The sequence below is a fragment of the Protomyctophum bolini genome (assembly GCF_963924005.1).
Source record: "Protomyctophum bolini genome assembly, chromosome: 23".
Lineage (NCBI taxonomy): Eukaryota > Metazoa > Chordata > Actinopteri > Myctophiformes > Myctophidae > Protomyctophum > Protomyctophum bolini.
Genome location: NC_137884.1, coordinates 15,834,609 through 15,861,779, shown reverse-complemented (window position 1 = coordinate 15,861,779; position 27,171 = coordinate 15,834,609). Strand labels below are relative to the sequence as shown.

At 44.4% G+C, this 27,171-nt stretch overlaps 5 protein-coding genes across 11 annotated transcripts in view; all 5 read right to left on the bottom strand.

Moving 5' to 3' along the window:
• The window catches only part of usp15 (ubiquitin specific peptidase 15), a 55,519-nt gene extending 46,659 nt beyond the window's left edge, over nucleotides 1-8,860 (bottom strand). For 4 of the 7 annotated variants that reach the window (XM_080757212.1, XM_080757213.1, XM_080757214.1 and 1 more), the window contains exons 1-3: nucleotides 8,739-8,860; nucleotides 6,804-6,931; nucleotides 5,798-5,928 (exon numbers count right to left, since the gene is read on the bottom strand). In XM_080757212.1, coding sequence (XP_080613338.1) covers nucleotides 5,798-5,928; nucleotides 6,804-6,931; nucleotides 8,739-8,827 — 348 coding nt within the window. In that variant the 5' untranslated portion in view covers nucleotides 8,828-8,860. Of the gene's footprint in view, nucleotides 1-2,966; nucleotides 3,140-3,401; nucleotides 3,444-5,797; nucleotides 5,929-6,803; nucleotides 6,932-8,738 lie in introns of those variants that run through there. The other 3 variants (XM_080757216.1, XM_080757217.1, XM_080757215.1) reach the window with 3 other exon arrangements.
• A 1,933-nt stretch (nucleotides 8,861-10,793) lies between these two features.
• LOC308310763 (gamma-glutamyl hydrolase-like) lies at nucleotides 10,794-19,086 on the bottom strand. The gene is made up of 10 exons (XM_080757174.1): nucleotides 18,988-19,086; nucleotides 17,011-17,136; nucleotides 16,200-16,314; nucleotides 14,942-14,992; nucleotides 14,309-14,393; nucleotides 13,601-13,739; nucleotides 12,780-12,886; nucleotides 12,075-12,165; nucleotides 11,402-11,539; nucleotides 10,794-10,973 (listed from the first exon to the last, which is right to left on the bottom strand). Exons 1-10 carry the CDS (start codon nucleotides 18,995-18,997, stop codon nucleotides 10,852-10,854), a joined length of 984 nt encoding a protein of 327 aa, XP_080613300.1. The 5' UTR covers nucleotides 18,998-19,086; the 3' UTR covers nucleotides 10,794-10,851.
• A 1,118-nt stretch (nucleotides 19,087-20,204) lies between these two features.
• LOC308310671 (oxidative stress-responsive serine-rich protein 1-like) lies at nucleotides 20,205-21,260 on the bottom strand (the record flags this gene model as incomplete). The annotated part of the gene is made up of 1 exon (XM_080757051.1): nucleotides 20,205-21,260. The coding sequence occupies one exon, from the start codon at nucleotides 21,258-21,260 to the stop codon at nucleotides 20,205-20,207; it is 1,056 nt and encodes a 351-aa protein (XP_080613177.1).
• A 1,724-nt stretch (nucleotides 21,261-22,984) lies between these two features.
• LOC308310670 (small COPII coat GTPase SAR1B-like) lies at nucleotides 22,985-23,557 on the bottom strand (the record flags this gene model as incomplete). Its single annotated transcript, XM_080757050.1, has 1 exon — nucleotides 22,985-23,557. One exon carries the CDS (start codon nucleotides 23,555-23,557, stop codon nucleotides 22,985-22,987), a length of 573 nt encoding a protein of 190 aa, XP_080613176.1.
• Nucleotides 23,558-24,745: 1,188 nt separating this feature from the next.
• Nucleotides 24,746-26,705, bottom strand: LOC308310903 (pre-mRNA-splicing factor SLU7-like). The gene has a single exon (XM_080757364.1). It carries the CDS (start codon nucleotides 26,647-26,649, stop codon nucleotides 24,943-24,945), a length of 1,707 nt encoding a protein of 568 aa, XP_080613490.1. The 5' UTR covers nucleotides 26,650-26,705; the 3' UTR covers nucleotides 24,746-24,942.
• Nucleotides 26,706-27,171: the final 466 nt, after the last annotated feature.

Genomic DNA, 27,171 nt, shown 5'->3' with positions numbered 1-27,171 from the left:
TTGGTTGAATGCTTGATTATTATTGGTCAATCGCTGAATTCAGTGGTCTGTTATTTCTGGATAATGACCACTCCGCTCTTTAACAGACCGATCCCTAATCAAACCCTCGGAGAACCTGCTCGGTTTCCAACATGACAGCCATGTAAAAACACACACACACACACACACACACACACACACACACACAGTCATTTACAGCTAAACATTGCTATCAAAAATGTATTTGAAAACATTTGAGCGAGAAATAGACAAAGCAGTACCCGAAAATGGAATCCATTTGATCAACTCACTTCCTTTTTTTCCGACATCACGTCGGTGGTTAAACCAGGTGAATTAATGATGTAGCCTAGCCGCTGGTGAGAGTCACGCTGATATACGTACGACTACTTTTCGGTGTAAACTAGTTAGTAAAACACAGCTCTCGCACTCACAGCCAGGCTGCACAGAGTGTCTACTAGTCTGCATGAGCAGCAGACACCTAAAGTTAGGAGAGAGAGAAGCCATTTGTTCTCTCAGAAAACGAAGACAGGTGGACATTGCACCGAGGAGATCAGTCAGAATCAAAGACAGAAGCAACTGTGGTGGGACAACAACACTGTCCAGGAGCAGTGACAGATGCCATGGCTGATAAATCCAGGTCCCAGGATCACTGGAAGATATAACGCTAAAGTCTCCATATGATGAGAACCAAAACAACCACTATGTATGTAGCCTATAAAAGGTAAAGAATTGCCAGCACTCCAACGTCTGTCAGGTTCTTAGTCATGATTAAAGGCTCTGGCAAATAAACACGTGTTTACGTACGTGTGTGTGTGTGTGTGTGTGTGTGTGTGTGTTTGCCCGAGACTTCTCATGAAGTTCTTCTTTGGAGTGCTGGCAATTATTTTGTCTTATACAAGTGTTGTTGAGCCGTGCACCCACCCGGGAAGTGTTGTTTTAAAAAGGACCATTAAGTCGTTAATCTATTAACTAAAAACGACTTCTAAATCCTGATCTACAAGCTCAAAACACGTTTTGTTCTTGTGAATCTCCTACTTTGGATGCTTTTGTGTGCATATGGCGTTCATTTACAAATATTAATAATAATTATATATGTATGTATAAATATGTGTATGCATAAATATGTGTGCGCGTGCGCTCATTGTGCCCGACAACGACTATATAGCAAGCAACAATTAAACACAGAGGTGTTAAAAAGGTATACATACGGTAGTTGCTTAAAGCTTAAAACAACAAACAACGTATAGGCTTTCCAGGTCGAAATTGAAATGCTTGTTGTTAGTGTTGAAATACCGGTTACGTAGTGCTATCACTTTCTCTGCAATCTGAAGCACTGTTTACCACACTCGGAGTGATGACTGATTTGTACATGTTTGCGTGCTGTGTGTCCTGCACTGAAAGTAGCAGATCTACAAACTCACACCCTGCTGTGCTGTCAAGACACATTGTGAGCATATAGATCTGCTATTTTTGGTACAAGTCTGACACTGTTATGCTGGCGTAAGAAATCAACATGATACACGCAATGTTTCGTAATAACTGTCATCTACTTTTTCAAAGTACCATGGACGGGCGAGCCACTTTGGACATCCAATTCTTTACTACAATCCACAACTGGTAAAACAGCCAAAACTAGAGATGTACCATTTTTTTCCCTTCCCGATACCAATTTAGACACCCATTACTTGCATATCGATTGATACCGAGTACCGATCCGACACAAGTGTGTAATTTAAAAACAATTTAGGACAGTGGTTCTCAAAGTGGGGTTCTAGGGACTCGCTGGGTTCCTTTGAGGGGGCTTCCAAATGGACCCATACAGATCTGTAACTCAGAGTTATGGGGGTCCTTGAAATTAAAAAGGTTTGAGAAGTCCAGCTACAACTTAGTCAAATCATAATGTAAATAGTGCAGTAACAGTATAAAACAGGTAGTGCAACATCAACCGAAGCATTCAAAATAATTGTCTGACTGTAATGTGATAAATGACATGGTATCGTAATGGCATAGACAGAAATACTCAACGATACTGTTCACAGGCAGTATATTTGAAGCTTTTCCCAATACTGGTATTGGTATGCGTATGGGAACAACGTTAATCGAAACGCATCTATCTGCCCGGTGCAAACAAACCAAAGCTTCTGCCCAGTGGCGACGTGCCCAGGCCAGCTGCTGTGTCCGGCGGACAAATGAGTTTCCTGTCCTGCCCAGACCCCCTCCTCATCATCATAGGACAAAGCACGTCACCATCAGGGCCAGGGTGAGGGGTGCCTAATTTAGCAGTGTGACGCGTGGAAACAGCTGAGGGGTCCCAGCCTATTTATTTCAGAGACCCCCCCCCCCCTGCTAACGGCCCCACACCTACACATACACACACACAGACTCTGCCTGAGCTCACCACCAGTGTTGCCAGATTGTGTGAGAGAAATAGGCAACCGGGTCTATGAAAACAAGCCCAAAAAAGTGACCACAGTATTATAGGCCACATGAGCACTTTAATCCTATACACATCGACTATTACAAGCTTGCAGGTCAGCTATATTCAGAGAAATCTGTCCCTGGCACAAAATATTTTCAGATTGGATAATTCCATATAAATCTGGGGGTCCTTGACATGAAAATATTTTAGAACCACTGGTTTAAACATTAGGAAACAAGCCCAAATAAGCAACTACACTTACACTAGAAACAAGCCCCCCAAAAAATGCAACCCGCAACTATCAATATTTACAAGCAACTTTACAGAAAAACAAACTCAAAGCCGCTTATAATAAGCAGGCATGGCAACACTTCTCACCAAGTCACCACTGTCCCGGTTGAGTCAAAGAACACACAGCTCATATTCGACACCCCCCCACCCCTCCTCCCCTCCTACAACTTGCCCCCACCCCTTGCACCTTGCAAAACACCCATGTGTTTCTTGGGGGGTGGGGGGGTGGGGGTGGAAAAGACAAACTTCTTCTCACCCAAAACGTGTAACAGAAACACCTCGGAACAGAAAGGAGCATCAATGCCAACCCCTCCTCCCAGGCTCCCACCTGCTTATCTCCTCTCCCCATTCTCTCTCTCTCCACTTAAAATGCTTTAACGCTCCTTCTCTTCTGGTCTGGCCGTCCAAAGCGGTAGGAGGGTGGGTGGGGTGGGGGGGGGGGGGGAGCGGACATGCTGAGCGAAGACCTCATGGTGTCCGACCCCAGTGGCCGTACGGTCCTCCGTTAAAATCCCTTCAAAACGCTCCGCCGCTCCTCCTAACCCCACCAAACCCCGGCCAGCCAGCCAGCCAGCCAGCCGCAGTCTGTAGCTCCAAAAAGAAACTCCAACAAATTTAGAGAAAGTAAAAGAAGGGGGGTTGGGGGGGGGGTAGAGGGAGGGGGAGAAAGAAAGAAAGAAAAATAATGAACCTCCTGCATGTTGTGTCTCGTAGATCGCTCCATGGAAGCTGTTCTGTCATCCAGAAACCCCTGGCTGAAAATAGAACCTCCACCAGCCACATGATACCACACCACCCCCCCACGACATACATGGCAAAGATGGGAGGGTCCCATGGACAGGGGTCGAGCAAGCAAGAGAGCGTGTGTGTGTGTGTGTGTGTGTGTGTGTGTGTGTGTGTGTGTGTGTGTCATTCAGTGGGAGAGAGAGAGAGGGTGATTTATACTTGCGTGGCCGGGTGTCGCACAACACTGACGGATCTACAAGCTCACAAGGAGTCACGTTCCAGGTTCACTGTAAGCTTGTAGATCAGGCTGCGTACTTTGTGTGATGCGTGACACCGGGCAGTGGGCACGCCACGAAGCATAACGTTGGCTTTAAGAACAACACAACAGAGCGGAGCGGCCATGATGACTGGTCAGATTTTGAAAAATTGTCTGGCTTCAGCGGAAGTAAGTGTAACAGCACAACCTGTCGCCGTTTAGAAATAGCCATGGGTGAAGATGTGGATGTGGGTGAAGGTTTATGTGCCAAGAGGACCCCCAGAAAAGAAGAATCATCCAAAATCAGCCAAACACTCGATATTTTCTCAAAACATCTTTAAAAGAATAGCAGATATACAGGGTCGGCGTGTCAAATGGGAAGGGACGAGGTTGGGGTTGCCCCAGTTGAAAGAAAATAAATAAATAAAACGAGGAGAAGGGGAGGCCGACTGGTCAACCGGGACCAACCGATGGCCAGCATAATTGTGACGGTATTATGTTAACTACTTTTTCTGGGGACCCCCCTGGAACATCCCCAACAGGACCCCTGGGGGTCTCCGGATCCCACTCTGAGAACCACTTCCCCAGAGGAATATAACATAGCTCATAAACATGAATGAATTCAAGAGGGAAAGAAATGAATTAAACTCGCTAATAAGACACAGGCTTAGTTACTTCTATCTTTTTTTCTTTCTTTTTTATATCTTTCAGTGTGCAAGCCTTACTGTTGTTTATGGACTCGTGAGTTATCTGAGTTATTGGAGATTCCTTGAAATTAAAAAAATAAAAAGGTTTTAGAACCACTTGCTTTACGCAATATAGCTTTGGTAGCCATCAAATCGATTCAAGGCTCCAGCCTCCCTTTGCAGTACAGTATTTTAAACCCAGCCCAGATGTAGACATTTTGCTTTCCCGATGCCCTAGAGGGTTTGCTATTATGCTATCATCAGTGTTGAAATGAGAGATGATGCTGAGCAAATCCAAGCTGTGTGCAAAGAGGGGAAAGGCTGGCCCACACGCCTGAGATTGGATCCCCATCAGGCTTACTTGAGAATCATCTGGAGGAGGGTTCCAGCTTATATTCCAGTCGGTTGGAAACCTCATATGTCAAAAAAAAAATCAAAAGTAGCAGATCTACAACTCAAAACACACAGAATCGCGCTGCATTTCAAGCTTGCGGATTTCCAACTTTTGAATGATCAAGTAGGGTGCATTTACGGGGGAAAGATTATAAATTATGGATTTTTCTCTCTGACAGCGACAAGTCCTCAAGTGTCCTCTGCTTCTGTCAGTGTGCTCAACAATATTGATCCACGGGTCACGTGATTTATAAATGTGCTGCTCTCGTAATAAACAAACCTCACAAGGCCTAGCATTGGTGCACCTGGTTCTTGGAACCTCTTGCAACAAGATCTTAAACTACCTTAGCATCTATTGGCTATTTTAGGAACTTACTTATGTAATAACTGTGCATTACCTATATGCAACTGTTTTAACCGATTGCTGTCAACACTCAACATGCAACTGTTTTAACTGATTGTCGTCAACATTATTGATTTACTTTGTTGCTCTTATGTTATTTGTGTGTGTGTGTGTGTGTGTGTGTGTGTGTGTGTGTGTGTGTGTGTGTGTGTGTGTGTGTGTGTGTGTGTTAGTAATCTCATTGAGGGTCTCCCTCAATGATCTCTCAGAGAATTTGAAATAAAGCTTAATTAATTCATGAAACATCACAACTACACCTGTCTGTCTATGTATGCTGATGGCTAGAGCCCTGACCCATGTCAGGTTTTGTGATGCTGATCCCAATTTCGGAGGTTTGGTAGACCACTTATTACAGATGTGTAGACTGATATTTCGTAATGAAATATATAGATTTTATGTGAAAACTTTCAAAATTGTCCCCATATAATGACATTCCCAAAAATGTGATGACGGTTGAAAGTGGTTTCAAATTGGCACACATCATCGGCTGCATTATTGCAGATACAGAATTACAGATGTCAATTTTTCTTTTTTTTTAAGGGAACAAAAGTCAAATAATGGTGATACATCACAGTCAAACTGATATCTCGGCGGGGCTCTAATGATGACAAGAAGAGCCTCACCTTGCGTGAGATGGGCTCCTGGGAATCCATCAGTCCGTACCAACTGAGCAACTTATTCCAGCCCTCCGTCGGGACCAGAATGTAGTCCAGCTCGTCGATGAGGTGCTCTTTGATGGCCAGCACATCACCATCTAGACAGAGAGAGAAACGGGGAAAAACAAGTGGATTCAGCAGATTCAGAGGACACCGTAGGAATTCTTAATATCAGTATAACGTTGCCGCTGGGGCAGAAACCTCTTATCTCAATATTTTAACTACAATGTCATCACAAAAGCATCAAAAGGAGCAGATCTACAGGCTTGACACGTGGTACAAAGTGATCTGCTACTTTTGCTATTTGTTCATTTTGAATCCTGAAAAGTAACAGTTTTGACATAAGAGGTTTCCACCCGACAGACGATATATACTGTAAGCTCAAAGCAAGAGAATCATGAAAAACAGGCCATTTCCAGTCTGCCCTTAATGGCCATCTTTCATACAAAAGGCACAAAAAGGGGGGGAAAAGTATTGTTTTGTGGGAGAACTTTCCACACGACGACGTCAACAATGTGCCTTTGTTCTCTCATTCCCTCTGAATTCTCTCCATCAATGACTTCAACAACTATTATTACTGACTGAACTTGGCAGTTTTCGCGAGGTGACAATATTTTTCAAAAACCCAAACCGTCTACCCTTCAACGCTTGATCATCACTTCATCACTTGTGACTTAAATCAGATTTTTCTTTTAAATAGCGAAAATATCTACCAGCTCAAGATTGTGAGCTTGCAGACCAGCCATTTATGCTACTTTTGACAAAGTTTTAGACTTACAGCTATCTCTTGCGCCATCCCTTACCCCTTATCCCTTATCACTTGTTTGCCATTTTTGGACCCGTATTTGTACACATTTAGAACGATACTAGTATTGGTATCAGAACAACTCTGGGACAAAATGGTCCTTGAAATTAAAAACTTTTGAGAAACACTCAAATACACCACAGTCAGTCAGGCTTCTGTCTGTCTTACCTCTGAGAAGACCCGAGTTGTCCACAGGTCCTGGGTAGACATTCTGGTCCCCCATCTGGTATTTGTCCCAGCTGTCAAATCCCACATATTTCTTCCACTGTTTGAACCAGTGACTGTCCACCAGGTACCTGTGGAGAGAGAGGGAAGGGACAAGGCAGGCGGCAGTGCTTTAGTGACAGGCTACATTCATGGAATATAAGAACCTTATTCCTAAACGTAACCTCAGTCAAACTATTCCTGAACCTAAACATAATCCTTAACATAACCTCAGTAAAAAAATATGCTAAATCTAACCTTATACCTAAATGTAACCTCTGTAAAACTATGCCTAAATCTAACCTTATTCCATCCTTATTCCTTACCTAGGAGAATTCCATTCTAGAAGGCTTTCTTACCTTTATTTGTGGTTGTTACGTCCCCACCAAAGAGGTCCAGGTGTTATTTTGTGCAAAAGCGCATTATTGGCTATTTCCCCTAATATAAGCACTCAATTAATTGAATTGCATTGCATTGAATGGGGCATTGTGCTAATTCGCTTATTTCCATTGCATTAAAAACAATTGTACGGTATATATCCTCTCTTCATAATGTAAATAGTATCCCAAGCGGCACACTTTACTACTTATTTCAATAGAAATAAGCAAATGAACACAAAAACCTAACCCCCATTGAGGGCTTATATTAGGGGAAATAGCCAATAATGCACTTTTGCACAAAATAACACCTGGACCTCTTTGGTGGGGATGTAACTACAAATAAAGGTAAGTAGGCCTTCTAGCATGGAATTCTCCATCAGGCTACCATTGAATTAAGACAGTAGTTATTATTCTCCATCAGGCTACATTCAGGGGGGCAACCACATTAAGATAGTAGTCATTATTCTCCATCAGGTTGTGAGTGTTGTGAGCTTCAGGAAGAAAGCGGGAATGCTCAGAACCTGTGGAGCTGGTTGTTGTAGGAATGTAGGGTGACAGTGACACAGTACAGACTGATGGATGACAGACTGGCACAATGTTTGCATATAGTACTGTATATTTGTATGTCATTTAAATGTTCTGATGAATTGAAAGTGGAGGACCCCAATGTAAACAAGTCTTTAGTGCTATTCTCTTACTTGTATTGAACTGTGCTTTCCTTGAACTTATTCTACAAACTGCTAATGCAATGTCCAATCAATCAATCAACAAAACAGACTGCAAAGACAGACAGACAGACAGCGCATAGTGAGGGCTGACAGACTGACGCTGATGTTTTTTTCTGCCTGTGTTAGTTCAGGTTGCTGCCTGCCTGTCCACAACCCAGCCAGCTGGCTCTTGCTCTACTCTGGGTGGGTTCTTTCTGACAGGTGCGACGCTGCCCTGCCTTCAGAACCCGACGGGATGAGCTCAGCCACGGCTTGCCATGCAGGGCTGAACGAACACACACACACACACACACACACACACACACACACAGGTACTACAACGTACATAATACCCCCATATAAGAGAACTTGCTGTCACACTGGCTTTCCCACGGTAGCCATCGTTAGCCGCTAGGCTAACACAACACACACACACGCACACACACAGTCACTCACACACGCACACACTCACTCACTCACTCACTCTCACTCTCACACACACACACACACACACACACACACACACACAAACACACACACAGAGACACAGACACACAGACACACACACACACACACACACACACACACACACACAGACACAAACACACGAAAAAGATGACAGGCAGCTAGGCTAAAGCTTGCTAGCCTAAACTGTCAACATAACCGTGGGACGGCCCCGTCACTGCTGTGTATCTACCCGCCTCTCCTAACACCTTTCCCCGGGGTGCCCTGACAGCCCGGGCTCCTGCGGCCTCCGTCCGGAGCCCGGCCCGCCCGGTGACCGCCGGGTCCCCGGCCCCTGCTCCCCTTACCAGGTGTCTCCCTTCCGGAGCTGTGTCTTCAGCAGCGCCGCCACCTCTCCTCTCTGGGTGTCCAGATCAGCCGCTCCTCCTTCCGCCATCTTTGCTCCTCGGACATCGCCGCCTCCCGTTGCATGCTGGGAAGGGAGAGAGGGGCTTGGGGGGGCGGGGCCGGACCCGACGGGGCGGGACGTTACGTCATTGGGTTGGGGAGGCACATCACGTGACAAGGACTAGGAGGCACGCGCGGAAGTTAGGAACAGAAATAAAACAAAACAGTGGGGGGTTTTTTGTTGCAAGATCTCAGCAGCACAATTGTATTTGTATTATTATTATTTGTATTTTATGTTGCAGTTCTGGCTTAACGTAGCCTTGGCGCAGCCAGACTTCATCCGCCCCTATTGCATATGCATATGCCCCGACTCCCCCGAGTGGTAGGCCTATATTAGTATCGCAGATTCGCAACGCGAGGCTAGGCTTCACGTCTTCACCGTTTGGCATAGCCCACAACCATTGGCCAAAGGATGGCGCTATAGGACTCATTTGAAAATGCAAACTTTGACCAGGAATAGCTCATGAACAGTTACATGCCGAACAAGTTACAACTCATGTTCTGAGTTTTGACCTCTGAGCTTTAAATAATTTTGAATTATGAATAATTTCATTTTTTAACGAAATGCAGCAATTTAGACTAGAGGGCTATGTCACCCTGCTTAGACACGAGGCCAACAATCATGGGCCAAAGGGTGACACTACAGCGATCAATTAAAAATGCAAACTTTAAACAGGCATAGCCAGCAATAAAACTTCAATTCACATATGCATCTCCTCAAGAGGAACAAATGTGATATGGGGTGGGGACCAGGGGGACCTATAAACTGTGACCTTTAGATCACCCACTATTTTGAATTATGTGAAAAACATTTAAAATCTATCTACTCCCGGGATGTTTGATCAAAATGCACAAAACGTTCTACACATGAACTTTGGACCAATATCTAATATAAATATACTGGGCGTTTGACTATGAGACTATGAGTGGTGCAACCACTCCTATGTCCCTGGGTCTGTCCCTGGCTTGCTGGCTGGGTCTGTCTGAACCATAGGTCTGAACACGAAAATAGCTTTTGGTTGGTTTTCACAACCAAGTGTCACTGTTGCGTGTTGCGCAGCCTAACACACACACACACACACACATTAACTGTATATATGATGATTTGGGGTGTGACAGTACAGTACAGTAGAGGGACCCCCTGGGGACAAACTGTCATTTCTGAACCATTTCGGATGTGGGCGGCTCGCCGGCTCACTTCACACAGGTGTGATTTTTTAAGTTTAAAAATTAAGCTTTTAGCTTTTATGAGCCAATACATATTGCAGTTTTATGAAAATTATTCTTTTGGCCATTGCCCCCAACATATAAATGCAGTCACATTTGTATGAAACTTTACAGTATGTTAGAGGGTAAGTAAGTTTGAGTAAGTACGTTTTATTTAATATAGCACCCTTCACAGAGAGCTCTCAATTTACATACAGTGAAAAAACTAAACAAACAAACAAAACCGGGTATAAGGCAGATACAAATGCTGTAGGCCTACAATTCAACACAACAAGACAAGCAATACAATACAAGCATCGAAAATGGGTCGTGCCAAATAGCGCTGTAACCGATTATACTCCAATTGGCCAAAGGGGGGCATGCTATAGCAATCGTTTGAAAATGAAAACTTTGAACAGGTATTACATAACTCATGCGTTTGGCAAAATCCATGGACCTTTTACACATGATTGTGCCTTAACTCATGCGGAACACATCTGTCACCACTGACCAGTGGTAAAATTTTCTGACAGGATTTTTGAGCAATTTGCGTGAAACGCTCTACTTACAATTTATGGACCAATATCTGAAATCCCAGTTGAAGAGAAGTTTATGAAAATGTGGGGGTGCGCACGCTTATCCGACACACCAATGGACCGACCGCATGACTGATCGCATGTCCGACAACGGTCAGACATGAGGTTGAAAATGCGCTTCTCCCATTTTTGCAGTTATGGAATAACCATATGGAACATGTACATTTAATAAAATTACATTTCTCAAAATTAAACAAATCTCGCTGTGAGTTCAGTAAAAGTAGTATTTCTGCATGAAGATGTTTCCTTGTCCTCTGAAGACAGGAGAGAAGTTATAGATGAGAGCCTCGTCTTCCTCCAAAGGACTGGAGAACTGGTGATCACTTTTCATGGCTGGAGAGAGAGAGAGAGAGAGATGGCGTTTGGTAGAAGTTAGCAGAAATGGGAGAGAGAGGATTTTTTTTACATAAATCTCCTGAATCTCTCGGTCACTGTGAATGAAAACGCCTGGGTTTCTGACTCGAGGCTAGGTTTCCGAGGATACTCGGTCACTGGCACAAAACCTTCTAACATGTACTGAAAAGTAAAACAGCTTGAAAAGTATTGACTCTTGCAGCCACACAAACATTTCACTCGCACTGCACCAGCTAGGCAAGTGCCTTGCAGAGTCGAACGTAATAGACGCAACAGAGGGTGAGAGAAATTTCTCCCCTTGCGTCACGTAAGTTACGTGATCTGTCTCGTTCCGTCGGGTAGGGATCTGATCTCTCTCACACACACACACACACACACACACACACACCTAGCCATGCCTGTCTCACCTTCTGACACAAAGAAGCTGGCAGTGTAGAAGGAGATAGTCATAGCAGTGACAGAGTGAACCATGCCAGGCTTGTCAATCCACTCAAAGGGTGCTTTCTCTGGATGCCACTGGACTCCATAGAATGGATACCTGTAGGCTGAAAGACGAGACAAAATACATTACAAATATAATTATCTTAGAAGATAAAAAAGATAGAAGATGACTATATCTAATAATAATAACTTTAATAATAAACAACCCTCTGGGTTGGCAGAGGGAGAGTAGCGCCCAGTAGAGCCCAACCTAAGACACCATCTCCACCCACACAACACGCTTCTCTAACAGTTATTTCCCCCTGCTACTGTGCGGACTAGAAGCCCAGGACATTAGGGATGGTAGTCAATATGATACATGAACTGAATCATGATAGATAGATGAACTGAATTATGCACTGTTTTTAGGTAGATTGTTTATTCTAGGATTGTATGTTTTTTCTTACCTGTCCCTTTTTGAATGCTGACCCTGGGAGCTGCGCTCCAAGATTTCCTATGAAGTCCTAGAATTCTATTCTATTCTAGGATTACAGTTTAGGCAATTGACAGTTGTGAGCCACTCGATCTGCTACACTCACCCCCCTTTTGACCTCCCTCCATCGGGCACTACACCAAAGGCTGAGGTGATGCTATACATACCTTCCATGGTAGAGATGAATTCTGTGTTGCCGTCACTGTTGGTGGACAAAACCTTATAGAACGTCTTGAGCTTAACGTTATTGTTGTATTCCTGTTGGATCACAGTCATTTCTATGTTTACCAGTGATAGAAATAGTTACTCAAGTATAAGTAATGCAATAATAATGCAATATAGATATACTCCGTACTAAGTAGAAGTCCCATATTCAAAATGTACTTGAGTAAAAAAGTACAAAAGTATCAGTATTAATATACGGTATACTTTTAAGTACCAAAGTGCACATTGTTAATCTATAGGTGAATAATGAGGGTTTTTTTCTACAAACCCGCTCTGTTCTGCGACATTCTTAAGTGAACACACATGCTCTTTGATCCAAGGTGTTAATGTATGTTTTGTGATAAATATCAAAACCTACAAAGTAATTTTCACCCAGTGTGAATTATCTAATATGATCTTCATGCTTCCTTCAATGCATGAGGAGTCTTTTCACATGACAGGAGGGAGATTCTCCGGTTGGACGTAGCTTGTGGAAGGAACACGTTATTCCAACCAGTTCCTTTCCCCTCCATCAGGCGCCTGGCTGGCCAGGGGGAGGCAGATTTAAATGTCTTGATTGACTTGAATACACAGGACCTCATTGGACATACGCCTTGGTCTTTTCTGGGTTATCAATCAATCAATAAATCAATCAATTAATCAAGTACCTGCATTGAGAAACCCAATTTGTGAAAGTTGGAGGTGATGTTGTCCTCAGCCAGAGACTGCATCAGGTGTCTGGGAAACCCTCTGAACAAACGGCTGGACTTGACCTCTGGATGGATGGATAGATGGCAGGCAGGAACGCACACACACACGTCACACGCACACACTTACTTTAGTTTCAGAGAAGATATAATATCTGGACACTTCAGGAGACTATACCCAAATAAAATAAACTGGAGCACTGGACTGGTCTGCATGTTTTGTATTGTTTTGCAACCCTGCAAATCAATAAAAAACATGTTATACTGTATCTTCGTGTTATATCTTCCACATGCGGCCCCCACCATCACTTAATGAGCCACAGGTTAATATTATTACTGATAAATTATTGATTTCAGCTGTTACAATTCAACATGCAAACATGACCCGCTTTATGACTAGTATCAAATGTTTTATGTCCAACGTATTTGTATTTAGTTCATAAAGTTAAACAACTATAACTAAATGCATTCAGGATTCCAATTAAAACATGACAAATTTATTCAGGATTTCAATTCAAATATAGCAAATAAGGAACACGGCTGCAGCTAATCCAATTAATAACGGATGTGTTGAGGGAGGCTCACATCCCATACCCCAGTTTTAGGTGATAAGGTGACCACCGAAAACGTGGACATCAGGACGTCACGGCGCGGTGATAAGTGACTCACCGCTCACCCCAACATATCTCTCTGTTTTTACTAACTACCGACATCACCTAAAACTGGTATAACAGTATGTGTGGGCCTTTACGCTGGCTCACTGTTTGATGATTATGTATAACCTTCTGTGAATGTGAGAGGCAGAGCAGCAGCCATGGTATCCGTCTGGACGCTGGCGTCCTGGTCACTTACGAGGACTATGAGCACCTGGTGACCCAGACAGGCCCCCCAGATGGGGAAGTAATCCCCTGCATCGTTGGCCTGAGGACCACATAGAGGACATCAACGTTATGGCTTCATTCTTGACCAGATACTTCTTAATATTACTAGCTGCACCTGCTAATACAAGTAAAAAGCATCAAGTAAAGTGCATTTTATTCAGGGCCCTATCTTGCGCCACCCCTGGCTTAGCCCTTATCCCTAAATTTATTTGCCATTTTTTACTATTTTGAAAAACATTTTTAAATAGCTCAACTAGCCAATCTCCATCGACAAGTTGTGAGCTTGTAGATCGGCTATTTGAACTATTTTAAAAGGTTTTTCAAAATAGTAAAAAATGGCAAACGAGTTTAGGGATGAGGGGTAAGGTGTGGTGAAAGATAATAGTGCCAAATCACAACGACTCTTTTCACATTACATGACCCTTTCCATGTAGAGTGGGTGGAGACCATACTTTGAGAACCAACCATTCACCCAGTGACCCAAGAACAAGTGCTTGTTCACAGCAGCAATGAGGGAAAACAGAGTAGTAACATCAGTTACACACACCCTGAAGCCTTGTATTCAGGTAGATTTACACATGTACAGCAACAGCATGGAACCATCGTTACCTTCAGAGCCAGCTCATAGAAGATCTTTGCTGTTCGGGCGTACTCTGACGTCTGAAGGTCAACACATCCTCCCGGCAGCATCAAACTGATGAAGAAGAGGGGAGGTGAAATCACACTAAATTATTTGTGTATTAAGAACAAAGACTCATAACAGACAGTGTGCTATATTGCTTGATTACAAAGCTTGGTTGAATGCGTGATTCTGATTGGTCAATCACTGAATTCAGTGGTGTGTCATTTCTGTATAATGACGCACTATAACAGACCTCTGTCTAATCAAAGCCTCAGAGCACCTGCTGCGCTCCTTCACTTTATTCTTTATCCATCATGACAGCCATGTTACATGTAAACAAACACAATGTAATTTACAACTAAACGTTGCTCTCAAGAATGTTTTTGAAATAATTTAAAGTGAGAAAAAGACGATGCCGTAACCGACAATGTATTCTATTTGATCAACACTTGTTTTCCGAAGCTCACAGTGTTTACTTTACCGTTTGACATTTTCATGGTTATGTTGCTGCTCTTTCCTTTTACATTGTATTATAAACTTAAGCACGCTGTAACTCTTTGGAAAACCGTGCTAAAGTTCATTGTGCTTTAATAATAATAATAAATTAAACTTGAGCTCACCCATTTATGGAATGAAATAACTTTGCATACTCTTCTTCTGTACAGTTGATTCTGCTTAAACAAAGAGAGAAAGCTAAGCCTGTTAGATGTCATCGCTGGAGAACCGGTTGCCCGGGTGCCACGTCTGAGGAAGACCTACAGAGAGAGTCTTGACTATAAATAAAATGTGATTTTTTTTTTTTTTATAATTTTTATCCCACGATTTTGTAACCCAGTTTTCTTTTCACCCAGTGCCAATTATCTAATGTAATCCTGGGCGCTACACTTCCTCTGCCAACCTGGGGGGGCAGCGGACTGACCTCATGCCTCCTTCTATGCATGAGGAGTCCAAGCTGCTTCTTTTCACCTGACAGGGGGGAATTTCCCCGGCCGGACGTAGCGCGTGGAAGGGACACGTTATTCCGACCAGTTCCTTTCCCCTCCATCAGGCGCCCCGGCTGGCCAGGGGGAGGTAGTTTTAGAGACCAGGATTACTGCATGTTTTTGTGAGGGTATCTACCCTAGGGGACACGGGGAGAACATGCAAACTCCACACAGAAAGGCCCTTTCGCCAACCCCCGCCTCGGGTATGGGCACTGATGACACGGAGGAGGGAACACGCCGCCAGTGCCCACAGCGTCCCTAGCGGGAATCGAACCCAGGACCTTCTAGCTGTGAGGCGACAGCACTACCAACTGTGCCACCGTGCCCCATAATAAAATGTGATTAATGTAAAACACACACAGTCTTTCTTGTTAGAAAGGCGGTATTCTGGCGGGCACCTGGAGAACCGGGTGCCACGTCTGAGGACGACCACAGAGAGTCTTGACTGTCACAATACATGTAAAATGTGATTAATGTAAAACACACGATGCCTTTCATCCACTGAAGTAACTGAAAGGCAGAATAGGCAGTATTCTCACGGGCATGTATTGTAGCTAGAGCAGACCATCTCACAGCTAGGATACATATGTAAACTTTATCTTCGGCAGCCTATAGGCCATATAGATAAAGTTTACATATATAGGGCATGTGCAGTTGTGCAGAAGTTGGTTGTGAGGGGCTTACAAATTGCCGGCCTATCCAAAAGGAGTCAGTTTAGCAAGGTACTGCTCAGTATCAGCCATGGAGTAGGAGGCATTGTTTTCCTTTAAGTATGTCAACTATACTGTAGGTAACAATGTTCTGCCCTCTATGCATTTGTAGCTATAGCTGTTGTCCTATTGTCTGACTGCACTTGCAGTCTTTGTCCTTTGTAAAAGGCATCCTTGTGGTGTACCTGACGGGCACCACTCTGGCACCAGCAGACTCCAGGAACTTGACGGAGGAACCAGCGATCCAGCATGAACCCCGGGCGAAAGGGTCAATCGAGTTGTTCTCCTGAGCCAGAATACCTGGGTACAATTTAGGCATTTAGCAGACGCTCTTAATCCAGAGCGATTTACATTAAGCAAGAACAAAAAAGCATGGGAATACATCACATAAAACATTTATCATGAAACATGCGTAAGCTAAGAAAGTAACAGTGGAATATCTATATAATGAAACTATACATGTAAACTATACATCTATGCTATACATCTGTACTATGACTACATACAATGCAATTATAGTGCTGTCTACATAACATGCAAGTCTGTATCAAATGCTATCTAAGGGGTAAGTGCTATGGGCCATGATGGAGTCTGAAAAGGTGGGTTTTCAGACTACGGCGGAAGATTGGGAGTGATGCTGCAGTTCTGACTGCAATGGGAAGTGCATTCCACAGTTTTGGAGCCAGAAGGGAGAAGAGTTTGGGACGTGTGGGTAAAGAACACACAGAGGAGAGGAGGGATTAGAGTCACAGACAGACAGACAGACAGACAGACAGACAGACAGACAGACAGACAGACAGACAGACAGACAGACAGACAGACAGACAGACAGACAGACAGACAGACAGACAGACAGACAGCAATTTACAATTTAGGCATTTAGCAGTCATTCTTAATCCAGAGTGATTTACAGTAAGCAAGAACATCACAAGGTAATACATCAAATATAACAACAATGACAACGAAGAACATAACAATATCAGGTGGGAAACGTACCGATGATGGGCCGGCAGTGTCCTCTAATGTCCCCGGGCGCTGTAGTAGTCCTTGGGGGCTGCTGGGGGCTCAGCCCCTCAGTTACTAGGCCAGGAGGATCCAAGGAGGCCAGAGACGCCAACATAACTGCCACAGGTATGAAAACCCTACTAAATGAGCACGTTCACAGCGGAACAGTACTGCAGTCTTGTCATGTCTGCATGCTACTGCACTGCCTAAGCTATACTTTTATAGGTGCAGACGTGCAGTACAGCTCAGTTGTTACCAGATTTTGAAAGAGAAACAAGCGGCCAGGTCAGTGACCTAGACAGGTTATTCAAGGACGTTAACATAAATATACAGTTCAGGACAGGTTATGGGATTCATGGAATTCCTGAGGAGGAAATAAGGTTTGCTTATTTGAAAAGAGCAGATCAACAAGCTCACAAAACGTCACATCTCAACTATCTTCAAAAATACATCGATGTTTTGAATATTACAACACAAATCTTGTTTCGGGGACACACACACAATGACTACCAGAGTAAAATGTCTTTCCGGCACCCCAGAGCTATTTTGAAGGAATCCCGGCGCAGATTGTGTTAAGTGTAATAACTGAGATTCCTTTATCACACTTTTTTTTTGGCCACTTATTATTATTACTGTTGTTGTATTACTGCATTATTATTGCACAGAATAATTAAATCTAATATACTCAATAATGATCTACAGGTCCGTTATCCATAGGTCAGACTCCCAGCTGTTTTATGTATAAATGGGCTGCTAGCCTGCTCCAATGCAGTGCATGCTTCTCAACCCTTTCAGGCCATGACCTGACAAGAACTTCAGGTTTAAGGAGTTAAGTTGAGGCATTCATTTTGTTTGACTCGGTTCCACAGATAAATATTGTGAAAATAGCCTAGGATATTTTCAATTGTTTTTCCTGGCTGGTAAGAGCGGTTTGCTCCCCAGTAGCACACGGGTGAAATCACCATATCTGCCAGACATAACAGCCCAACCCCTGGCATCCAGCAGCCCAAACCAGTAGCCACTTTGAGTGGCACCGCACGCGGAAGCCACAGGTGTCTTTCTGACAGAATTACCAGTCAGGTAACTGCCCTTCTGACATAATTAACTGGATTAATGCATTTACAATAGAAATACGGTGTGATAAATAGTGATGTATGTCAGACATCACTTATACCCCTAAACCCTCACAGGGAAGCCACAGGTGAGTCTTAACCGCCCACCTATGTGGGCCAACTTGTTTGCGGGTGGCATAAAAATATTGGCGGAAGCATGCAGGATTCCAATCCAGGTGGTGTGGATTGAGAGTCTAATCTTTTTCAGGCTGTTTTAGAACACGACGCCCAACTCATAAAAGCTCATAAAAAAGAAAGTACCCTCCTCCCCCCATTGTGCCTCAATGTGCTCTCAATGTGCTTCCCTGGGTACATAAAGAAGAAGAAAGAACATCACGTCATTCCATGTATACTGTATTACTCTATAGAGGTCTACTTGGGGCCACATAGAGACACATGCAGTCCGACTTCCAGTGGTGGAAAGTAACCAAGTAGTATTATACTACAATTTTTAGGTATTTGTACTTTACTTGAGTATTTCCAATTTCCAGTACTTTTACTTCTACTCCAATCTCGGAGACAAATATTGTACTTTTACTCCACTACAATTATATGAAAACGTTAGTTACTAGTTACTTAGAAAACACGCATTAACAACTTCAGCCCATAGCCTACATTTTGGTCATTTGAAAATAGCCAATCTACATTGTGTCGCGAAGCAACGCATTGTGAGCTTGTAGATCTGCTATTTTCAAAACGTTTTTATATATTTGAAAACTTCAAATGGGACATACTGCATAATTGGTACTTTTTGTACTTATTTTGATGCCAATACTTTTGTACTTTCACTTAAGTACATTTGGACTTTTACTGTAATTCAATACATACTGGGTTAGGGTTAGATTGATACTCTTACTTTCCACCATGGCCGACTTCCCACCGTGTACATCAGTCCCTCAAGCCGGCATGTTTGAAGTAGATTGGACAGAGGGGCTTCTCGAGATGCGTGGGACACACACACACACACACAGACAAACAACATATAATAAAATGTTTGAAAAGAAAAAAAAACATGGAGGTATAGCCACTTCCTTGGCGGTCCTACAGTCAGAAACAAAACAAAACATATGGCACTGATCATTGCAGTAGCAAACACATTAGAGACATTAGTAGACGTCTGTCTTGCCTTGCTCACACAGAATCACAGTGTAGGCCAGTACTCCTTCATACGAAATGTTGCACACTACAATGTAGAAATATGCTGAAATTTTACTAAATGTTTTGAAAATAGCAGATCTACAAACGTCCCAATTCATCGTTACTTATGTGTAGTGTTTATTTATAATATTACGTTATATTATCATTCAAATCGTAATGTTTTGTCAATTAGATGAGGGCCCACTGGCAATATCCTCACGGGAAAATTATACATTTATTTTCTGCAATGACTGAGGCCATTAACAAAATATTAGGGGAAGAAAAAAAAGAATTAAAGACAATAATGGTTTAAGTATAAAAGCACCAAAGTAAAGTAACACTTACCACCGACCCTGCATGGTGAATCAGGCCATGTGGTTAATTTGTATTTTTACCATATATTTATCTGTATATCTACTATATTTATACTGTATATTCATGTTATATATTTGTTATTAGATGATAATCTTTTGTTACAGCATGGGCCTGCAGGTAGCTAGCCATTTACGACAGGATCTGTCTGGAGTTAATCTCACAAACGGTTGTATGCTACTTTTAGAAGGGAAGTCTTCAGGCTGTTGTTTCATTAAAACAACAACAAAAGTGGAGTCGTATAGGTAATTGACGTCGTCATGCATGACCTGCGTCATAGATGACACGCGTGTTTCCTATGTTTTGAGCGGTGCTAACCACTCCAACATGTGGCTTTGTGTGTACATGTCTATATGGGTAGGTGCATGTGACAGATCAACTCATCAAAGGCACTGCTCACTTCACACGAGTGTGATTTATTTTTTCTCTTTTTTTGAGGGGCCTATATGCCCAGCTTTGTGTGTTTGTACCACGGAATGTGATGATTTGATTGGCTGAGCACAGAATGTGCTGACGTATGATGATAATAAGAGCGCCCCTCACTTCACACGAGTGTGATTGTTTTTAACAATACATAGACAGGATCTCTGTGTCCGATGTCTTGGGGAAGTAGAGGTAGTGCTTCATGTAGCATGAGAGGTTCTCTATCGTCATGTCATCCACGTGGGCCTGCGCCTTCTCTGAGCAAGAGCGGGGTGAGCCTGGCGAAGAAGGCGATGGCGTAGCTGTGGTGGCAGTGTTGCTGTTGGCGGTCAGAGTTCTGGGGTCTGTTCCGGGACGGTGGCGATGGTGCTGGCGCTGGCGGGGACAGAGGCCCACTTGCTCGGGGTCCGCAGGGGCCGACAGTCTCCTCTCGCGGCCTGAAACAATGTCGCGAAGCCCTGAGAAGGGGTATAGGTCAACACGCTGCCAGCGGACCGGGGTACGGAGGAGTCTGGACCGGCACAGGCACAACGCTCCGTTTTCCACACCTCCCCAGCTCTGCTGGGCATCCAGGTTCTCCCGTTGGCTGCAGGAGCAACAAGGAGGAGGGAGGCGGGAAGGACCTACAGACACACCGCTGCTGCTGCTGTGGAGCTTGGACAAGGCCCGGAAGTCACGGGGCTCTGTGGCCACGTGTCTCTGATGAGTCAATGCTACCGCCCTGGACTCGTCATCACAGGCACCCTGCTCCGGGCCACAGACCTCCTCCGGAGAGCGGCCCGTCATCCCGGTGCTTCCACTGTCCCGCTGGGAAGTGGCTGTAGTGACGGTAGAAGAGACAACAATACGTGCTTGAAGCTCTTTGTGGGCAGTGGCAGCCAAGCGATCAAGCTCTGCGAACCCGGGCACAGTCGGGTGCTGGAGTTTCAGGAGGCCACTAGATCTCTTTCTGGTACAGCCATCGTGCCCGTTGCCCTTTGGGCACCTCTTTGTGGGCGCTGCTCCGTCAGCACGAGGGCAGGCCCATGGTGGTGGTGGTACACCCACTGGGTGGGATACATCCACAGCAACGGGAAAGCTCTCAGCGTCGACCCTCAGCCGCTTAAAGGCTGTCTGGAGAGTCTCCTCTTCTTCTGCACTGTCTTGACCTCCTGCCTCCCGGGTGAGGCAGGAGGCCGCAGTAAAGATCCTCTTCATAATGAAGACACAATGAAGAGGTACACAACCCTTTTAGTTATGCCTTTTAGTGTCCAACTAGAGTGCCGTCTAGTGTCTCAACTAAGTGAGTCACTTCCTTATAAACGATACAATATGGGATGGCGTCACACGGCGAGTCTTTAAAATCTTTGGGTGGAAAGGAAACAATTCTCTCTCTCATATTTATATGCAGATATATTTGTATTGCATTGGTGCACAATGTTTATGGACTGAGAGGCATGCCTGTATAGAGGAGATGACTGTGATGAATGCGCGTGACATCATCATGCATCACCATACCCGGAAGTTATGCAGGAAGTGGAACGCCTACTGAGTATGGCAAAAGACTCCTTTCTGGCCTTGACAGCCCATATATCCAAACAGAAAAATATGATTGCATTAAACAACGTTAAACTCACATGGCGTCATGGCCACTCACTTTGCCATGGCAATTGCATTTAGTTATTGACTGTATGGGAGAAAAATAAAAGTGAATGATTGAACCTTGGACAACTGCAGGACATTATCCATATTTGTCTGAGTTTTAGCCCCATCTTCTGCACATTATGTGCAAGTGCAGGTTGCTCTGGGAGTTTACTACTACTCTGTATGTTATTCATTAAAATCTCCCTTGAATTTGGTTGCCATTCACTGTGTTGCACAGAGAGTAAACCATGCAAATCTCATTGTTTTTAAAGGCTTGGCTACGAAAGGCTATAGCCATCTATGAGAGGGTTTGCTATCTGACTATTATTGTACCTTAGTTCCTTGAAACATCAAACATGTAAATGATTGTACAAAATGATTGTACTAGAAGTACAAATGATTGTACAAAAATGATTGTACTAGTTCGGGACCGCTATATATGCAGTCTTCACATCTACGCCACATCTGTCTGTCATTTTATGCCCATATTCCATATGGGCATAAATATATATCATCAGGGAACAGGTATGCTGATATATGGGCCTGCTGATATATGGAAATTAATGAATGATTTACCGTATTTCAAACATTACAAAAACTAAATAAAACACAAAATAATGCACAATATTAATAATCATAATCAAAATGGGAGAGACATGCAGCAAAGATCGTCATTAACGTGACTCGAACACGTGACGCGCTGTCAGGCCAAAACTGTTACTTTTCAGGATTCAAATTATTTTTTTTGTAATTTATTATTCCGTATATATTACTGTAAATACTGTACATAAAATATATATGAATTTATTCTCTCATTAGACTACTGTATTGCACTTCTGGCTAGACGCCACACATCATTTCATTGTCAAAGTATTTGTATACTCTGTGCAGTGACAATAAATTGAAACTAATCTAATGTTTGTGTTAAGACAGAATCTACACTGTAGCTGTTTATAGGAGGGGCTAGCAGATCCACAAGCTTGAAACGCGCCACGAAGCGATACGTTAGGACGGGGTGATGGCTATTTGGAGCATTTTATTTTGTATTTCACTCTCAAATGGAAATATGTGTGTTTTTGAAGCAATCAGAACGTCGCATCCCTCCAGGCTATGGGACGTTGCTGTGCTACATGCGCGATGCGTGCACGCACATTAGAACGAGTAATACACTGTCTGGATCAGCAACGATACACTCATCTCACGATACGATACGTATCACGATATGAGGTTCACGATACGATTTTTCACGATATTTTCAACACAATTATTTTCCAGACAAATACATTTTTTTTAATGATTTATCTTCCCCCCAAGCTTTCGATATTTTCGATGAGCCAGCGGAAGCCATCTCCGTAGCCTTGTCTCTTCTTCACGCTACACATAAAGACCCCCACGGGCCTCAGATCGGAATTTCTAGCTATGTTGGAGTAGAAGCCGAGCATCTCTCTGAGACTATGCTCATCGATAGCCTCCGGATGGTCGATCTTATTGCCCAGGATGAGAATTGGCACGTTGGTTTCTATCGTTAGTAGGCCATCGAGCTCGGATTTCGACTCCGCGAACCGCTTGTGGTCAGAACAGTCTACCAGGTAGACGATGGCGTCGATGGCCGGGAGGTAGTTTCTCCAAATCCTCCGCGCTTGTACGTGACCGCCGAGATCAAACGTTTGGAAATCCATTCCAGCGATGGTCAGCTCCTCGGATGTGGGCTGGCCCGTGGGCTCGTGTTGTCCGAGCTTGTCCTCTTTGAGTATTTGCAGTAGTGTTGTTTTCCCGGCATTGTCGAGTCCGAGGAACACCAGCTGGTAGATGTTGTACCAGCCTAATTTCTGCAGGACAGTCCTGTAGACGCAACGGATCTTTGCATACATGTTTCAGTATTAGAACTGCAGCGTTGCGTTGTCAGTATGAGCGTTTTAGATATAAGAAGTGACTGCAGCTTGTCCTTTTATGCTGTGGGATGTCTGTCATCCGGCATGATGTCACACTGACTCAGCCATAACCATATATGGAGTTCCCACTCCAGCTACACCCAAATATGGTGTGTCGTCTAAGCCAACTGTGCCAGCATGATGTCAGAGTTCAGACTCAAATTAATCAGCCGCTAGCCCCATATATGGAGCTCTCAGTCAACCATAGCCATATAAGGAGTTCCCAATGTAGATACGTCCAAATATGGAGTGTGTTGTCTAACCTCAGTGTGTCGTCATGGCATCAGCAAACAGTCAGCTCCATTATAAGCACAAAAGGGCGCATGCCCATATATGAGCATATACAGATGACATCGGGGATCTCCATATATGGGCATAAAAGGGTCAAGGATATACTGACACAGAGATCTCCATGTATGGGCATATCCAGAGGCAAAGAGTGTCTGTCTATGGGTGTTGTGGTGTGAGTGTATTTAAACACAAACTTTGTCCTGACACAAAAATTAAATGCCATTGACAATGAATGGACAATTTTGAGTGTTCGTGTAAACACAAACATTGCGTAACACAAACTGTAAGGGCCAAAATGACCACTAATGTCGAACACATTTATGCAACCTGGGGGTGGCGCTGTTGTTACTTAAGCGTCAAGTTCACAGTCATGGTGAGGGAAAGGATTGACCCGGAAGGGCAAACGGCTTTGACCGCAGGTATGTCAGTACTGTGAAATGTTTGTCTGTTTCTGTCTGAACCATCCATTGTCTGTAAATCTGTCTAATTATGGTTTATCTTTAACACCGCAGATCTGATGCTGTGCACAACACTGTACATGGTGAAATAAATACGTAAAAGCCAGGAGAGCTGCCTGTGTGTACGTTATTGGGGCTGACACACACAGGAGTAAACAACACAGCATTAGAATGGCGCGTCAGTCAGGTCCAGCTACGGGATCAATTCATTGAGAGATCCGAGGCTCTCACATTAGTCAAAGCCTTTTTTTTTTTAGTCTGCTTTTTAATGGAAATAAATGGTATTCAATATTTACAGTTAACATTTTCATACGTAGTATAGGTATAAACACAAAAACATGCAGCTCACTTTTCATACAAAAGTATATGTGATGTCAGCTACAAAAACAAGCCGTTATTTAAAAGTCGGGGGGGGGGGGGACGGGGACAAAACCACCGGTCAGAATCCTACTGACAGATGGAGTTCAACTGGGTGCGGCGGTGGGAAGGAAATCATCATCCGATAATCAACAGCTCTAAAAGCAGAGATGAAGGGAAAAGAATAGGGGAAGTGGATGCAGAAGGCCCAGAGGACGGTCACTGCCTCAGGAAGGCGGCCATGGGGTCATCCTCCCGGCAGCGTTTCATTCGGAACGCCTCCAGCTCCTCCTCGGTGGGCTCCTTCACCTCCTGGAGGCTGCTGTAGGGCCTCTTCCTCTCGTCCAGCTGCATGAGGGCCTCCACCTCCTTTATCCTCTTGTCCTCGGCGCTGAGGGCCTTCTTCAGCTTTTCCTTCTTCTTCTCTTCATCCTCAGAGTCACTGCTGTCCGAGTTGCGTTTCTTCTTGTTCTTCTTGCTCTTCTTCTTCTTCTTCTTGTCTTTCATCTTCTCTAGATGCATCTCCAGCAGAGTCCTTGGCTGTTCTTCCTCCTGTGGTTCCTCCATTCCCTCCTCAAATGGAACACAAGCGGAGGTGCTCGCCGTTCTGATCCCCGCCTCTCCTGTGCAGTAACTCAGTTTGACCATCGAGTGGCAGCACTTGTATCCCCAAAAGCCATCCCTCCAGAACGAACCCCAAATGAACATGTGGTTGTTGACGACGACGTCCTCCTCGTACTTGGAGCGAGCGACGGCCTTCTCCTGCCCCTTCAGCACGGCGCCGTGTCGGGAGTACTCCACGTAGTCCTCCGTCTGGGCCAACAGCAGCTCCCGAGGAGGAGCGTCCAGGTGCTCCTCGCCTCCGTACCTTTCCAAGATGGTCTCCTTCTGTTTCTCTTTGAAGTCCTCCTTTTTGACTTTAAAGGACTGGTGCAGCAGCTCCAGCTTGGTGGGGTCGGCCTGCAGGTGCACCTCGGAGCCTTTCTCATACGCCTCCCAGGCAAACAATTGTGTCTGAGCCATGGTAATCGTGTCCCCAGAGTAGCGCACAAAGTTGTCTCCAGCAAACCCCACCTCATCATCTGCCATGCCAGTATTGGAATAAGGGTTCTCCCTCATAGCTCTCGTCTTGGGATCATAATAGGCTGAATTGGGATCCAGGTTCCTCAGGTACTTAGCAATGTCTTCTCTGATACGCAGATTTCTGACTGTGATTCGTCTCTTGGAGTCAAAGTTCTGACCGGGCATGTTGATGTCATCGGCATATTTATCATCGTCCTCATCCTCACTGTTGTGTTCCTCAGCTTGGTCCAGTTTCCCTGAAGCCAACTCATCCTGCAACTTCTGGGCCTTCAATGTCCGTTTGCACAGATCTACTTTGGCATACTCTTCCACAATGCGCTCGTGGTCTTCAGGGTCGTATCCGTTCCAACGATCCCTCTTCCCATCGTAGTCCAAGTCCAATATGAGCTGAGAGTGCTCGTCTGGAGCCATTCCGAAACCCGTGTACTTTGCTCCGACTTTTCTGGGCCTCTCTAAGCAGTCTTTCTTCTTATGAGTCATTGCACCGCAGTTTTCACACAAACCCTTCCGGAACTTTGTGCTGGTTGGTTTCTCCTGCGTCCCTCTCTTGTACCACTCTCCAATGGTGGAGTACTGTTCATGGAGCTCTTCTTGTGGCCTTTGATGTTTCAGGGTGGGCCGCTTGGAAGGGTCGATGTACCACGGCACTGAACTGATATACTGTGGGATGTGAGGGTTAATATCCTTTCCCTCCTCGTCCACCTCAGCTGGAGCATTTCCGAGTTTTCTCTGTTCCTCGAGTTCCTTCTTCTTCCTCCAGTCCTCTCTGGTCATCTTTTTAGGTTCATCATTCACGGCCACGGTGCCATCGGAGGGGCCTGCAGCGACCGCTTCCTCCTCCATGACGACTGGAACCTTGATCCACAAATGGAAACGCTGGAACTTGTATCACTATCTTCTTAGTAAGTTAGTAGTTGCGAACACAGTGAGCACTTACTATGAGACCTAGCAGATCATGTCTGTCTGTCTGTCTGTGTGTGTGTCTGTCCGTCTGTGTGTCTGTCCCGCTATCCAAATATGGAGTGTGTTGCATCAGCAATCACTCAGCTCCATATATGGGCACAAAAGGGGCCAGGTCCACTCATCTCCATATATGGGCACAAAAGGGGCACCATATAAGGAGTCCCGAAAGCAGCTATAAGTACCAAAAATGTACGAGCTGCGTTCGCTTCCCGCGTTTGCGCGTCTTACTCGTACTAGTCTCCGTTTACTGTGTTTACAAGAAGAAGCTCACACAGCCAGTTCTTCAGCCAGTTTGAAGACAAAAGTGAGGACGCAACTTGTGATTGGCCGGAATGAGATGATGTACGATGATGTATGATGATAAGAGCGCCCCTCAATTCACGCAGGTGTAATTTTTCTTTT